The following is a 15934-nucleotide window of genomic DNA, read 5'->3' on the forward strand; positions in this document are numbered from 1 at the left end:
GTTTTCCAAGGGCATTTCCTGAATATTGAAATTATCTCTGTTCTATGGAAGTTATTAACATATCATTTTAAAGATAGAAACAAAGAGCTAATGTTTAAACAACAATATCTCACAATTGCCCCTTGCTTACCATCCCAAGCACTCCAAAGGTTCAGGTCTTCATTCCTTCTTACTTCCAAAATTGTTACTCTATATTTCTAGTTATACATATAATTAGATTGTAATATAGTCAGATGATACAAAATTATTTTTAAATGGTGGAAATAAACATAATTCCACTTTCTAAAGATAATCACTGTTAAGATTTGGGTGTATTCTACGGAAGGTTTTCTATATGTGTGCACGTATGTAATTACACACACATGCACACAGTGGTGTGTGGTAATCCAGGGTTGGGGCAGGGCGGGGGCTGATTTGTAGCATCTGTTTATTAATTTCCATAGGGTAAATACTCTCACCAAAGCCAGTTTCAAACTAGCAATGATTTAATAGCTGGTTCACATAATTCCTAAAAATTGAACAAATGGCTCTCATAAACCACTGTAATCTAGCTTCAGCAAACAACTGCCACTGTTTTTAAAGGTTTCAGACTTTAAAAACTGCTGTATGGTACCTGTTTTTAAACAGAAATATCTATCATAAACTCATTTCATTATCAATAAATATAAATTTATATTTTTTAAGACTCAATAGTATTCTCCATTTTTTTTGGTATCCTCTATCAATGGATATTTACGTTGCTTTGTCCAATGTTACCTATTTGAACAACTGTATGACAAATAAAGTTGTGAATACAGCTTGATGCACTTCTCTGATTATTTCTTTAGGGTATATGTGTGCAATGTTCATTACAAGGTCAATGGGAGGCACTTTGGTGTCTTTGAAACAAACAGTCAAGGTGCCCTTCACAAAGTCTATTCAAGGGACACTCTTACCCACATGGTATGAGAATACCACACTTGGTCATTAGATCACCACATCCTGTCTAATGCTAGGTAGGACTGTTCTCCTTAATTGTTGCTAATATAATGGGTGAAAAATGGCATCTCGTTGGTTTAATTTGCATCCATCGTCTTATTCATGAATTTGACTTCTTTTTAGTATGATCCATTTGTTTGTCTCTTCTTGAACTGCCTGAACTTCCAGTTAAAAATCTTTTCTCATTTTTTTCAAAGAGTATACTTTACATTGGAAGGATTTCTTTTGGGTGCAAGAGCTCCTTGTGTTGTACTGACTTAATCATTTGCCATATACCTGTATCTTCCCAAGTTTTCATTCATCCTTTAACTTATACTATTTTGATGCTCCACTAATTTTGTCAATCTTTATGTAGTCAAATATATCTAATTTTCTGTAATGGCCTCTACCCTTAATGATATATCTAGAAAGGCTTTCTCTATCTCAACATTATAAAAACACTTGCATATATTTTCTTCAAGTACTTTTAGGGTTTAATTTATTTTTTTACATTTAAATATTTAATTCAAGTGAGATTTGTTTGGGGGTAAGGAATAAGGTAAGAATTTAACTTTATTTTTATAGAAATTATCCAAATATCCTAGCATTTAAATACATCTTTTTCCACTGACTCTGGATGCTACCTTGGGTAACTGCCAGCTGCAGAGCTGGCTTCCTTTCTGTTTTGGATTCCTGTTTTCCCTTCAATTTTGTCCTCCGAGAATTTCTTACCAACTCAGCAAGACATTTATTTTTAAATGCTGCATTTCTAGCTGCTTTACAGGAAAAGGGTTGTTTAGGGGACCTTGTCCACCATACTGAGAGAAACTGAAATCTTCTCCAAGCTATTTCTGACATGGTGGGTAGCATGAACATTCAATAACTAGATAATGTCAGGGAACTGCTCAAGTCCTTTCAGTGACCTTTTGTGGCATGAAGGTAAATGAAATAACACCGGTAATAGGCCCTAGACTCTGACTACCTCTTCCTCCTCATCTCAGGCCCCTTCCCCCAGAGTTCTTTTCTTTTTTCTTTTTTTTTTTGTGTGTGTGTGTGCGAATTTTAAAAATATTTTTATCGAGGTATAATTGACATACAACATAATGTTTCAGGCATACAGCATAATGATTTGATATTTGTGTATATTGTGAAATGATTGCCATTGTAAGTCTAGTTAACATCTGTCACCATACATAGTTACAATTTTTTTTCTTGTGGTGAGGACTTTTAAGATTTACACATGGACATATATACACTACCAAATGTAAAATAGATAGCTAGTGGGAAGCAGCGACAGAGCACAGGGAGATCAGCTCGGTTCTTTGTGTCCACCTAGAGGGGTGGGATAGGGAGGGTGGGAGGGAGACGCAAGAGGGAGGAGATATGGGGTTATATGTATACGTATAGCTGATTCACTTTGTTATAAAGCAGAAACTAACACAGCATTGTAAAGCAATTATACTCCAATAAAGACGTTAAAAAAAAAAAAAAAAAGATTTACTCACTTAGCAATTTCAATGGATGAATGGATAAAAAAGATATAATATTATTATTGCATTATTCACCCATGAAAAAAGAATGAAGTCTTGCCATTTGTGACAACATGGATGGACCTTGAGGGCATTATGCTAAGTGAAATAAGTAAGACTAAGAAAAACATCATATGACCTCACTTATATGTGGAATCTAAAAATTAAAATAAAATAAACAAAAACCTGAGTCTATAGATACAGGGAACAGATTGGTGGTTGCCAGAGATGGGAGATGGAGGGGTGGGTGAAATGGGTAAGGGAGTCAAAAGGTACAAACTTCCAGTTACAAAATAAGTAAATCATGGGGATATAATGTATAGCATGGGGACTATAATTGATAACACTGAATTGTATATTTGAAAGTTTCCCCCAGTTCTTGAAGCTCCAGCAATACTGGTGTCATGACCCTTATGGCTCAGGGCCTTCACACATGCCATCCACTGCCTTCTCTCTGCTTTGCATGGTGGTCCTTCTTTCCTTCACTTCTCAATAGAATATGTCATCTTCTCAAACAGATTTTCTCAACCACCCAACAATGGGAGTATTGTCCTATTATTTTCCATCAGTATAATGCCCTATAGATAATCTTCACTTTTTAAAAATGTGTTTATTTACTTATTTTCTTCTGTCCTACAGCTTCCCCAAGACTAAGCTCCATGATGGCAGATACCATTTCTGTCTTGTTTACCAATAAATACAGGCAAGCACAGTGTATAGCACATACTGATAGACTATGAATGAATGCAAAGTGTCTTAATCTTCTTTACATCCCCTGTGGTACAAAGCTTTGCATATTAACAGGTGCCCAGGAAACATCTGCTGAGCTGGGTTCCAAATCTAGTCATGAAGGACCACCTTCCCTAGATATGAACGTCATGTAGATGTTTGACCCGTTTCTATTACATCACAAAGGTACATTTTCAAAACAGGAGGGAAATACTTACCCTTCTGTGATAAAAGTATTGCATGCTTTAAAATGGATAACTAGCCTATGAAAAGACAGATTTCCCTGGGATTAAGCAGGACTTGTGCATTAAACCTGAACACTTTTTCAGGTTTGTGATTCTGGAGAGTTCGCACTGGGTATGCATCAGGGATAATGCCCCCTGTCCAAACTTTTGCACACTTGCTGAATCCAGATAACAGTTATTCTAGCAGTTTTATTGCCACAGTGTTTGGCTGTTAGCATAACTGACGCCATTCTGGCCTTTACAGGTTCTCTTGTCCTTCGCTGACCCTACCCAGGACTGTACTGTACCGTGAGTCACTTCTCTGTCATCAAAGGCTTTGTAGTTAATAGATATTGCTTCATAATTATTAGGATCAGGTGGCCGCTATGCTCTGTTAGTCCCCACACAATGACGAAAACCTTTGCTGACGTATTCATGGCACCCACAAGACTAGTTACCCATTCATGAATTTTGACTTAGGAATGCATGTCCTGTTTCCAATTACCTAACTCCATACCCTACGTTAACTATAACCCCTCGGTGGTGCAGAGAGTGGCTGTGAATGCTTCTGAACACTTGTCCACCCAAACCTGATCTCACCTTGTAAGTTACTTATAAGAAACTGATCCTTTCATTATATGGAGCTGCCTGCCTCATCTTTCAGCCTCAAGATGCCTTCTCAGTTCAGTGGGTATGTTTGTTCCCTCTGTCCAACACACACACACAAGTGATAGTTTCTGAAAAAGAGGAAACATTCCAGCCCCACCAGAAATAAAATGGAACGTGGAGTAAATCCACCATCAAATTTCAAAATTCATACCCAATCACTGCCAAAGTCTAGCAGAAAAAAAAAAAAAAAAAAAACCTGGCATGTTTTGACTGAAAATAATTTTCTAAAGCTATACACTGTTGGGTACCAAAAAAAATTTTTTTGAGCCACAGGTAAACATCATTTACAAGGTCCCTAGACACCTAGCAACAGGGATAGAGCCTCTGTAGTTGGATAAGAAGGAGAAGACAGGGAGTTACAGTCAATATCTCTGAGTTAGCCACAGGGAAGCCAAATGAATAATGCCAAAGCAACCTTGCCACATACTAAAGTTAACAGCTTCCCATTCCACTCAAACCCGCTGCATCTGCACTGAACCACTGTTCCTTCATCCATCTGCAATCTTGTTAAGAACTGCTTTCCCTTAGGAAATTTTTTATAACCTTGGAAAAATGTATGTTATCTAATATACACAATTGTAGTACACTGTGTATGTTTCAGGAAGCTTGGAACAAATCAATTTGAAATAGTATTTGCAACATGAAAAATTACATCCTATGTTCTCTGTTTTTTTAATTGGTTGAATGTTTCCTTTCAAATGTGTGTGCTCCGTATCATCAATTATTGACAGCTTTGGTTGGCATATTTAGAAAGAGAAGAGTTTTAATCATAAAGAATTCAGAAGCAGCGTGGTATTGAGCGAATAGCATGCATTTTAAAGTCAATCAGGTAGACAAGTTTTACTACTTAATAATAGCTATAGTAAGCTGTTAATTTAGCTTTTTAATTCACTTTTCTTAATCTGGAGTTCCTCACTGGTAAAGACAGATGAAAACATCTATCTCTATCTTATGAGGCTCTTCAGAAATTTATGTAATATTTCATATTAATACACACACACAGACACACACACGCACACAAACACTGCTCCCTGATTCAATTAATGTTATTTCATTCACCCTGCTTCTTTTTTTATTACACACACACACACACATTCCACTATATAGTTATTACCAATTTAAAGAGAATTAGAATAAAAGACATTTAAAGCCATGCTTAGCTTAACATGATCTTCCTTTAGTCATTAAAAAAATTCAGTATTGTATAATGCTTCATGGCTATTTTGCAGTCATCAACTATCACTGCATTGTAGATAAGAGGAAGAACGTTTTTAATAAGAGGATATTTAGAGTAATAAAGGTAAGATAACTAAGAGCTTGCTTTAATAAAGCAACCAGGAACAAAGACCCTGTCTTCACTTTCTTCCTGAAATCCCACTTAGCACCTCACAAAGAACATTGTATGTAGTGGGAGGGACTCCTCCAACACTTCCATTTATTAATTGCTCTATTCACACTTTCCATTATTTCAACTATCCTCCAAACAAAGCTACACCCTCCTCTTAGACCTAAATACAAGCTGGGTTTCTACTGAGCCTCCAGCAATACATTGCTAAAAGGAAAGACATTTTACAGCTCAGTGTCAGTTGCAAACAGCAGATTGTTTCTGCCCTAGACCTTACGTATGCAGAGTGCATAAGGGAGCACTCTTGCCTGCCATCTCCTCTTCCTTCAGTATCATGAAGGCCATGCATAGCTCTACGCCTCCACCACCTCTGCTGTGTACTTCCTTCATAATACAAGTATCCTGAAGATGCTGATAGCTCTCTTGGCTAGAGGTACACTAGATACAAGGAAACTTCTATAATACTTAAGGCTTCTATTTCAGCTCATCATTTTAACATACTAGGAAGAAAGGAAAGAGTCAGAAGGTAAACAAAACAAAACCAAACTGTTCTAAAAGGTTACCATCCAATGCAAAGTTCAGTTAAAAAAAGAGAGTATTTAAGTGTGGTGCTTAAAAAAGTTTTTTTTTTTAATGATCTGAAAAAGTATATACCTGGATTTGCATCAAATGCAGCAAAGTCCCTCTGTGGAAAGACTCTGTATCTCCTCTATCTTTCTCTTTGTATCTCCCTCTCTCTCACCCTGTCTCTATCTCTATCACTATCTCTTCTCTTTCCTCCTCTCTTCTTTTTCTTTCTTCTTCTCTCCTCACCCCCCACTCCTTCTCTTTATTTTCCTTTACCTTGAGTGGACAATTTAAAAGTGCTGAAAAGACATTTAGAAGCAAGCCATGGATGTGAAAAAGTTTTGCATAAGAGAAATTCTGTTTTCCTCAGGGGACCAAATAGATCAAAGAGTCCAAAGCAAATTAGAAAACTATGAGGATAAAATTAATGCTTTCTATCTGAAAAGCAAAAATTAGTTCATTAAGAAGCCTTTGGGGCAGTCTGAAGTCCCAGAGGATCTAGGGAAGGACAGAATTAACTCAGGTGCATCAATTTAAGCTATTAGGTGTAATGTGTTTAAACAGCAAACAAGTCCATGGTGAAGGAGTAAAGCTTTCTTCCCACAGTAAAAAAGAGCAAACAAAGCTATATTAAATAATGGCTGATAATGGTTGAGATCTGCTTGGGAAAAACAATTTGTATATCTGTGTTTGCTTTAACAATAATAGAGTCCTATATTTCAACTATAGTTGTACTTGTATGCAAGCAATTAAGAATCAAATAAAACCCACGGTATTATATTAATAAAGAGTTATGTTTATATAGAAAAGCTACCAGTAACTGATGGATGGCCTCTCTGTGTCTTTCCCCTTGAATATCTACACAGGTTCCATGGAGGAAGCATAGTTGGCAAATACTCTTCGGTTGGTCCTTCTTGCTGGCATGGAAAGCCCAGACTTTAAAAGGACCACAATGTTCTGTTACATAAGTTATGGGGAAAATGCAAACATCAGTACCTTGGTTTATATACCAAAATGGACACTCCTGCTTACCTCAAGGAGTACTTCAAAAAATGTGAAAGTATCTCGGAAGTAAAACAAAACAAAACAAAACAATGAGATGATGGGCAAAAAGCCTTAAACTATTATTCCAGACACTACTGACAAACACTGTAGGAAAGTGGTATTTATTTCCCAATAATGTACAGCTTTACCAAGAGTTTTGATTCTGGTGGTAGAAGGAGAAATGAAATTCATGAAAACAACAGAACTCAGCCAAGTCTAGATTATCAAGTGTGTGATTATTTTGTCTATTTTCTCTTATTTTCTCAGCTGCCTTGTATTTTCATTATTCCTACTGCCTCTAAAACTGAGAAAGACAAAAGAAGGCAATTCTGTATATTGCTTTTATAGGTTTGGATGGCAGGTACTTGAAGTTATTGACTGAGGTTCTCATATTATTTATAAAATGCATCCATTTTCTCTCTATCCCTCAAAAATAAATGAGTGATTGCAGCACCTAGTGGATTTTAGAATAAAGTAATTATTGTGTTGTTACCTCAAGGGTAGATGTATATTTTATTTTTTAAAGAAGTTCATCAACTAAATAGAAAAGGAATTTTTAAAATAGTGAAATAAAAGGAGTGAGAACTAGCCCAGGAGTGAGTCACTGATAATCAGATGGTCATCTGGTTCTACAAAGCTCATCTCAATATGGCAGAAACAAATATTGGGGAAGGGGGAATGCAGAAACAAAGGCAATTCAAAGTGCAGAAGACTGTCTTATAAGCCAGATATTGTCACTTATAACCATATACACCCATGTATTCCCTGCAAAGATAGTGGCTTCTCTTAACTCACACATGTGATGGAAGAATCAGGTCATTTTTCTAAACATAGAATTATCGCTGTGATACAAGAAGCCTTTCTAGAGAATTTATAACTGCAAAGCTAGCATCAGGCCAATAAATTGTGGTACTCAAATCTCTTTTCAATACCCACCCTTGGGAAGTACAAGTAACTTAAAAATAAACATCAGTGCCTTTCAATGCAGCTCAAAAAAAAAAAAGTGAAGATACCTGCTCCCAAGAAGAAACATTTATAGGACATCAGGGTGAATGTTATAATTCCAATGACCTTTAGGTCTAAGAATAAAATGAAACTATATTCTTCACACATTCTTCAAATGTTTGGACTAAATTCCATAGAAACGAAGTGTGTTCAGGATGACCAGCCATGAGCAACAGAGACAGGACTGAATGTCACAAGTAGATCCAAATATGGAGTTTTTCAAAGAGCATATTCAAATAATATGAGGCCACTGGTGCTGGCAACAAATTGAATCTTTACCAAAAGCTGAAAGAACCATTTCATAGCATTAAAATATTATAGATCCTTGTAGAAGAAAGACCAAAAAAAAAAAAAAAAGAAAAGAAAAAAGAACTAGCCAACTATATCTAAAATACATTAAGCACAAATATTCCCTTCACCTGCAAGGATTCCTGTCCTCCACAATCTGTTCCTAACTTACCTTTCCAGCTTGGCTTCTAAACGCCTTCACACTATCCCCGAATTCAGCTGAACTGAACTATTCTGTTCCCAAATAAGAAATATATTTTCTCCTAGAAAAGAGCAGTCGTTGGTTTGATTAAGAAGTTGTCCTCAGTACCACCCTACAGGACTAATAACTTTCTCTGCCGTCTCATGCAATTTTGTTTGGTATTTATTTTCTCTTCTTTCTCTCAAATTTTACTGTAAGATACTTACAATAAGAACCTTCCTTTATTCACCCTGGTTTCTACAGTATGAAATGGTCAAACACATGACCTTTAGAATAAAGTGAAATCATTGTAAGATAAACACTTGTCATTAGAAATAATTAAATAATAGCAAGAGTGTACCCTGAGTATGTCCATGGTGTATAATAAGACCCATAATGCTCTTTAATAAAAAAGCAAGAAGGAAGAATTGGTTGGCTTTTTGCTGTTGTTGGTTGGTTTAGCTGGTTGGATGGTTATTTTGCTGTTGTTAGTTGGTTGGTTGTTTTGGTTTATATGTAAGGACACAGTGAAACAGAATGATATGACTTTAATGTCATTAAACAGCTCACAAAGTGAAACAGTCAGAACTTGAACCAGTGTCTCTTGATTCCTGGTAAGCCACAGTGTTTTTACTTATTTATTTATTTTACATAGTGTAATTCACTCTCAATAAGCCACACGATTATTTCCACCCTCTGCAAATTTCTTAAAAATAATGATAAAGAAATAAGGGGATCTTACCTCCGTTAGCAGAAGAAAGCCCTAAGGGTAGGTAATGCTGTATAAAAGAAAGAGCTCTGCTTTTGGAGGGAAGGCAGCCTTTGAAACCTTATCATGAGTACCGTTAACTGAGACCACTCCCTGGCTTTACATTTCCTAAATTATAAAACGGGTGTAAGAATACCTACACCCCATCCACATCACAGTGTTTTCTGTGAAGTTAATGATAATGTGAATGAAATCTAGCCCTGCACCTGGCACACAGTCAACTGTTTGTTGACTTTGAAATAAAAAGCTGTATTCAAAGGTCTGTGTGTGTGCGTGTATGTGTGTGTGTGCATGCCTTTGGGGAAGAAAACTCATTGCTATCATTTTTTATGTGGACTGTGTAGCAAATAATTTTTATATGGCAGTATTTTTTAAATTCACCATATTATATGTGGTGCCATTCTAACTACCTCCCCAACTTGGAATCACAAGTTCCAAATGTTTATTTCTACTCTAAAGGCAGCTTTAACAATTCAATGTTTTAGCATGTTGCCAATGAAACACACCAAAAGAGAAATGTGTGACAAGTCAAAGTTTGCTTCTGGGATTCTTGCAAAGGAGCACTTCTTTGAGTTTAGTATTAGAAATGTTTAATTCTATAATAAGCAAAAACAGGAATATTGACTTTTGAGCTTATACTACAGTGACTTGCTTCCTGGGGGAAAATCACTGCAATGGGGGGGGGGGGGACCTTAAGTGAGGGGGCAGGGCGAGTAAAGATACTTCTTATCTAGAAAACACAGAAATCTATTACTGAGTGGTTCTTTAACAGTTAGCAAAACCCGTGACCCCTTGGATCTTAATATTTTTTTCTGAATTATTTATCTGCCAATAGAGTACAAGGGGAATGTATTTAGTAAAAGTAACATGCATCTTGGGAACTGAGGAACTAGTTGAAGGCACAGATGTGTTAAGTATTAGCTGTGTGACTTTGGGTAGCTCACTTAGCCACTTTGATCTTAATTTTCTTATCCAAATAAGAAATACCCTGACTGCTCTGTTTTGGGTGTGAGAACTAAATGACATAGAATATGTAAAATTCAAAGGGAATTTTATTTCAGCAAAGGAAGCTTTATTATCACCACTATAACTACCACATTATAATTATATTATCACTATTATAATTATCCAAGCTTTAATTCCTTAAAAGAAAGTAAATGTTGGTTTTCGATTATTTGCTTTTATCACCACCGGAGATGAAATGTTGCTCCCACATTCCTGAGTGAAGATGGAAATCACTGAACTGCTATAGAAAGACTATGTTCTCTAGTCAGAATTGTGTGCCTTGAAGTCCAGTTCACTGCACTTGAATGCACCACATGGAAATAAAGCTCTTATGTTGTTATGATTCCTTTTTAAAATTGTGGGTTTTCCTTAAGAGAAGGGTCCACATGGAGGGGTCCAGAGCAACAAGACAAAACTCTTACTAGTATCATATGCGTGTACAGAGCTTTAGGGTTTTAAAGCTATTTCTCCTTTGTTCCTCACATCAATCTTGTGGTTCCATTAACATGGGTACCTAAAGCACAAAAAAGCCTCATGAAAGACCAACCAGTCTACTGTCATCTACCTCGTTGTAAGAGGCATGATGCACGAGAGGTTGGTTGATCCCGCAGCATGTGCATTGATCCCTTTTTCCTCTCATAGCCCAGAGCCAGTTGCCCCTTTTATTTTTGACAACAACACTTCCTTTTTGTTCCTCTCCCTCCAACTAGGAAGTACATCACTGACACAGACACAATATACCTTTTCATAAGGAAGGCAAATAAACATGGGCCAGATGGGCTGAGGGCATTACAACATGTTTCCTGCTCCCATGGTGACTCAATGGGGCTGGTATGAGAACGTATCTTATTCAAGAAATCAGCTTCCCTGGCAGAATTATGAGTCAGTTCCTGGGTAGAAAGCTCATTTTCCAACAACATTTGAGGGGGTGGGGTGGGGGCCCCTTGGATGGATTACAGTAAAGGTCATTCAGAAAACAACGTGGCCAGGACCAGTAGGGAGGCACCAGCACTAACCAACCACTAACTTCTGAAACTTCATTGATCTCTAACAAGAGTAACAAAATCATCTTCCCCTTTTCCTTCAAGGTGGGAACATAAAACCACATTGACGAATTGCCGGCATGAATCCAAACAAGTTCCATTATAAAATTAACCAATCTGGGCAAAAAAGGATGTGAAGGGACACTTTTTTCATCCATTTTACATATATGTATTTGTAGATATATGTATATATATGTATAAATATAAAAGTTGAGCTCCTACTCTGTGTCTATATGTCAATCTTTACTCCAAGTGTTTGGGTAACAAACAAAATGGACAAGTCTCTGTCCTTAGGGAGCTTAAAAACAGAGAAATAGGGAGGGATGGAGGAAAAGGAGGGAAAGAGAAAGAAAGAAAGGAGAGGAGGATGGGGGTTGGGGAGGAAAAAGAAAAGGAAGAAGGTGGAAGGGAAGGAGAAGAAAAGGAGGAGGAGAAAAAAGAAAGAGTTAATATAGTGTCAAGAAATAATGAGTATTATGAAGAAAACTAAAGCAGGATAGAGGAACAGAGAGTGATTGGCAGGGCTATTTTAGTTAAGATGGTTAAGGAAGGCCTCTGTAAGAAGATACCAGTCAAGGATAGAACTAAATCAAATAAGAACAAACAACAATCAGGCGTTATATTCAGCATATTTAAAAATCAGGACATCAGGACACTGGCCAGTCAAATGGGACACTCAATCAATCAGGACAGATGCTGGTCTAAACAGCCAGTAGAGCTGTACACTAGTGCATCCCAGCTGAATATCAGCTCTGCTTATAATATATCCTTTCCTCTGTGAAGCCTCCAAGGGCCAACAATGTTAGAAGTTATCGCTCCTTCTCTTGGCTTTGAGCTGTACTCTGTCCTAATTGTACCCCTCTTTTAGTGTTATTATTGGTTTCCAATAAAATGCCTTAAGTGGTGTAGCAAAACTGAAACACACCCAGAAAAGATCATCAGGATGGTAGGAATCCATGCCATGTGAAGAACAGTTGAAGGCATGTATTGGTAACATGGTCATGGTTTTATGACCACTGTTTTAACATCTCTGATGGCCTGTCACATAGAAGAGGAAGTAAAGCAATGATATTCAAAGTATGGTCCATGGTCTTCAGGGAAATTATACATGACAAGCTTTTTTTAAATGAAGATACCTTAGTTCCCTGAATTAAAATTAGAGAATCATGGGATTAGGTATTTTCTATTTAAATCCAGTAGTTGAACCAAAGAAATATATGGATATGATGAGACAAATTTCAATTATATGTACTAAAAAATTTCTAAGAACTTGATCAGTCCAAAGACATAATGGGCTAAAATTCGATGATCACTAGTTAGAGGTACCATAGAATGGTTCTGAGCAGTACCTCTGAAGATGAGACGAGACCTGCAAGGACAGACTTTCAAGTCCCCTGTAACTCTAATGTCATATGATCCAAGTCCATGATAATTGAGTTTGGTTATTTAAACTCAATAAAGATTTTGGCTGCCTCTTCTTATGCTTATGAAACAACATCCAAGGAAAGAATGAGCCTAATGACCGGTTCTTTCTTTCTTATATGGAAGCAGTAGACAAAAACCTATCTTTATCTACTTGTTTCTATAAGGTATCAGTGGACTGGTACCACTGAGGCTTTCTCCACCACTGGCTGAAGTTTGGAAAACAGAGTCGTACTACCATCATTGTCATTTATTTTCCCACAGGACCTGAGGTAAGAGAAAGAAATAGGATTCTAGTTGGTTTGGATGTGAAGGTGATGGAAAATTCCTATAATTAGAAAGTGCACTCCCCCCAGTGCACTTTGTTCCATGAAGACTAAAGATATCAGTGGTTCCTCCCAGCACCAAAATTCTATAATTCTGTCAAATCTAAGATTCCATGTTACCACAGAAGTCAGTGGAAATAAACAACGTTATGTTCTCTTAACTCATTTTCAGAAAGACTTGAGACATTACCCTATGCGTGACTTGCATTTTAATAGATTGTCAAAAGACATTCACTTACCTGAGGCATCACTTTGCAGGATCCCATAGAAGTAGAGACTCATTACACACCACAGAAGTCCCATCCTGCCAATATAAATACAAAGGTAAGGAGAGTACTTATTACTCTCAAGTGCGTAAATAATATTCGTGCATATGCATGCTGACTATTGACTAGGAACTGTTCTAAGAATTTTACAATATTAACAAACTTAGTTGTCAGAACCAACCAGTAAGATAGGCTTTTTTTTATCCCCATATTACAGATAAGAAAACTGAGACACGTGTAAATAACATACCCAAGATCCTGTGGCTAGAAAGTGGTAGAGTAATGATCTAATTCCAGTAACCTGGCTCTAGAACGGCCTCTTAATCACTGAACTCTAACTGCCTACTAAAAAAATATTTTTTTGGATTTTTTTCATCAGAGTTGAATTTCTGGTAGATGAGTTTGTTCTTATTACCCTTCATCAATTCTCTTGTTTATTCCCAACTGGAAATATTTTATAATCCAGACAGTTTTCCTTCTTAGTGATGAATAGAAAGTCTACAAATGCTGGATTCAGACTTGGTTTGCAGTCCACCATACTCTGAATTTATAGTAAGGGGAAATGTATAATCCTCATGCCCTGCTGTGCCTGCTCTTATCTTCTCATTCGAAGAGACGAATGATGAGGCTGAATTCCAATTTCTGTGATCTTTAGCCTTGCTGTTGATAACCAGCTGAAACAGCCAACTAGAAAGACCGATACCCTTATATTCGGTTGTGTGATCTTTAATGCAGAAGGGCTGGAGATTTAACAACTCTGTGAAATATTTCTTCCCCTACTACTCTAGACATATCTGGTCCCTGATAAAACGGCTGTGGGGTTATAAATACTGAAACCTGAATATTACTGATAAATTCCATACTTAAGACTTCCACTCTGTGTTTTGAACACAACAGCCAAACTGGGTGCTTACATTGGTCTTGGTAAATTGTCCAGACCATATTTCTAGTGGGTGACAGAGATGAGATTTATATCCACACCTGGAAAACTACAAGTCTATTATCCTAAACATTAGCCTATGTCACAAGTTTCACAACCACAGGAACCCAGTAGTCTAAAAAGGTCAACGAGATATTTAATAAGTAGGGTAACATTAACAGCATTTGAAATGGGACATTTTTAAGAGCACTACACTGAAACAAAAGATACCTTTTGGACAGTACCAAAAGGTACGGTCCAAAATGGTACTGTCCAAGCAATCCAGAGTGTGTGGTCACTTTAAAGGATAATGCAAGTTTCCAACATCTGTCACCTCTCTTGACCACACATCACCAAAAATCTCTACTGTGCTTCTTCTTTAGCATGATTGTACACAAATCACAGGAGAGTATATTATATCTTAAACAACTATTTTATCTCAGAAATTAAACGTCTCTTTCTTAACGCTACCATTCCCTTCCAGTTCTTATACCATTAACTTAGGGAGTTCTCTCCATTAGTCATTCATTAATTCAATTAAAACATGTATTGAACACTTTCTGTTTACAAGTCACTATGATATAATCACAGGGGTCTCTGGCATGCAAGATGTAGAGCTGTTGTCCCCAGTAGAGGAGATAAACCACATGCAAACCACTTCAGCAACATCAACTTTGAATAATACACATGCAGAGGCACTCTAGGATATTCAAAGGTTTATCGGAAGCTCTAGCATTAAGCAGACTCTAGCAGGGACTTAAAATGTGTACAAGAAATAACTGCAACACAAAGTAATGTGGTAAAAATAGTCAGAGACAGGCCAATAAGTGCTATTGAAGATTAGCCAAAGAAAGAGATTACTCCAGCTAAGGCAGACAAAGAAGACTAAACACAAGACATAGCTTTGAACTGAGCAAGAACTGGTTTGGAAATTTAGAATTAAGGCAGAAGAAAAATGTGGGGAAAAGAAACTCAGTGGAGAATAATGCTCAAAGAGGAAAGCATGGAACATAAATAGGAAATAGTCTATAAATAATTCAGTTTGACTCAAGCACAGAGTATTAGAAAAAGAACTATAGAAGATTTTGTTGGAAAGCAGGGGGTTTTAGGATCAGAATATTGCAAGGCCTTGAATAGTAGGCTAAGATCTTAGGATTTCATTTAAACAGAAAATAGGGAATCACTGAAAATTTCTGATTAGAGGAATGATATGATCATCACATTATGCCATATGGAGAGCATTCTTCCAGGCATGTATTGGATGGATAGCCACTAAATTCTCTCTTATAATCACTGTGGCTCCTGAGTCATCACAATAATTGTTATCCTCATAGTTTTGTGTCATCTAAGAACTTGATTGACATTCCACCTATGTCCTCATCCAAGTCATTAATAAAAGTAATTAATCATTCTGTATAATCCTTGTCAACAGAGAGCAACCAGACATTTAACTGCCGATTCAGGGCAGGGTAATCTCATTTCCAATACTCATCTATGCTAAAGCACTCCAGCCTTCCAAATTGCTTTTGGCTATTAAAAAAAAAAAGCCTCACACCTCTAGATTTTCCCAATTTGCCTGTTTATAAGCTTCTGAGTTCCTATGGCAACACTTAGAAGACATTCTAATTAATGTGATTGAGAGTCTT

General features: G+C 36.9%; 1 protein-coding gene across 7 annotated transcripts in view; it reads right to left on the reverse strand.

Moving 5' to 3' along the window:
- The window catches only part of IL1RAP (interleukin 1 receptor accessory protein), a 130464-nt gene that overhangs the window by 73942 nt on the left and 40588 nt on the right, over nt 1–15934 (reverse strand). For 4 of the 7 annotated variants that reach the window (XM_082393232.1, XM_082393233.1, XM_082393237.1 and 1 more), the window contains one exon: nt 13343–13407. The exons of 2 other annotated variants lie outside the window; for them this stretch is intronic. In XM_082393232.1, the coding sequence (XP_082249358.1) occupies nt 13343–13406 (64 nt within the window). In that variant the 5' untranslated portion in view covers nt 13407. Of the gene's footprint in view, nt 1–10734; nt 10827–13342; nt 13408–15934 lie in introns of those variants that run through there. One more of the 7 variants, XM_082393235.1, reaches the window with a different exon arrangement.

The sequence above is a fragment of the Balaenoptera borealis genome (assembly GCF_965194805.1).
Source record: "Balaenoptera borealis genome assembly, chromosome: 5".
Taxonomy (NCBI): Eukaryota; Metazoa; Chordata; class Mammalia; order Artiodactyla; family Balaenopteridae; genus Balaenoptera; species Balaenoptera borealis.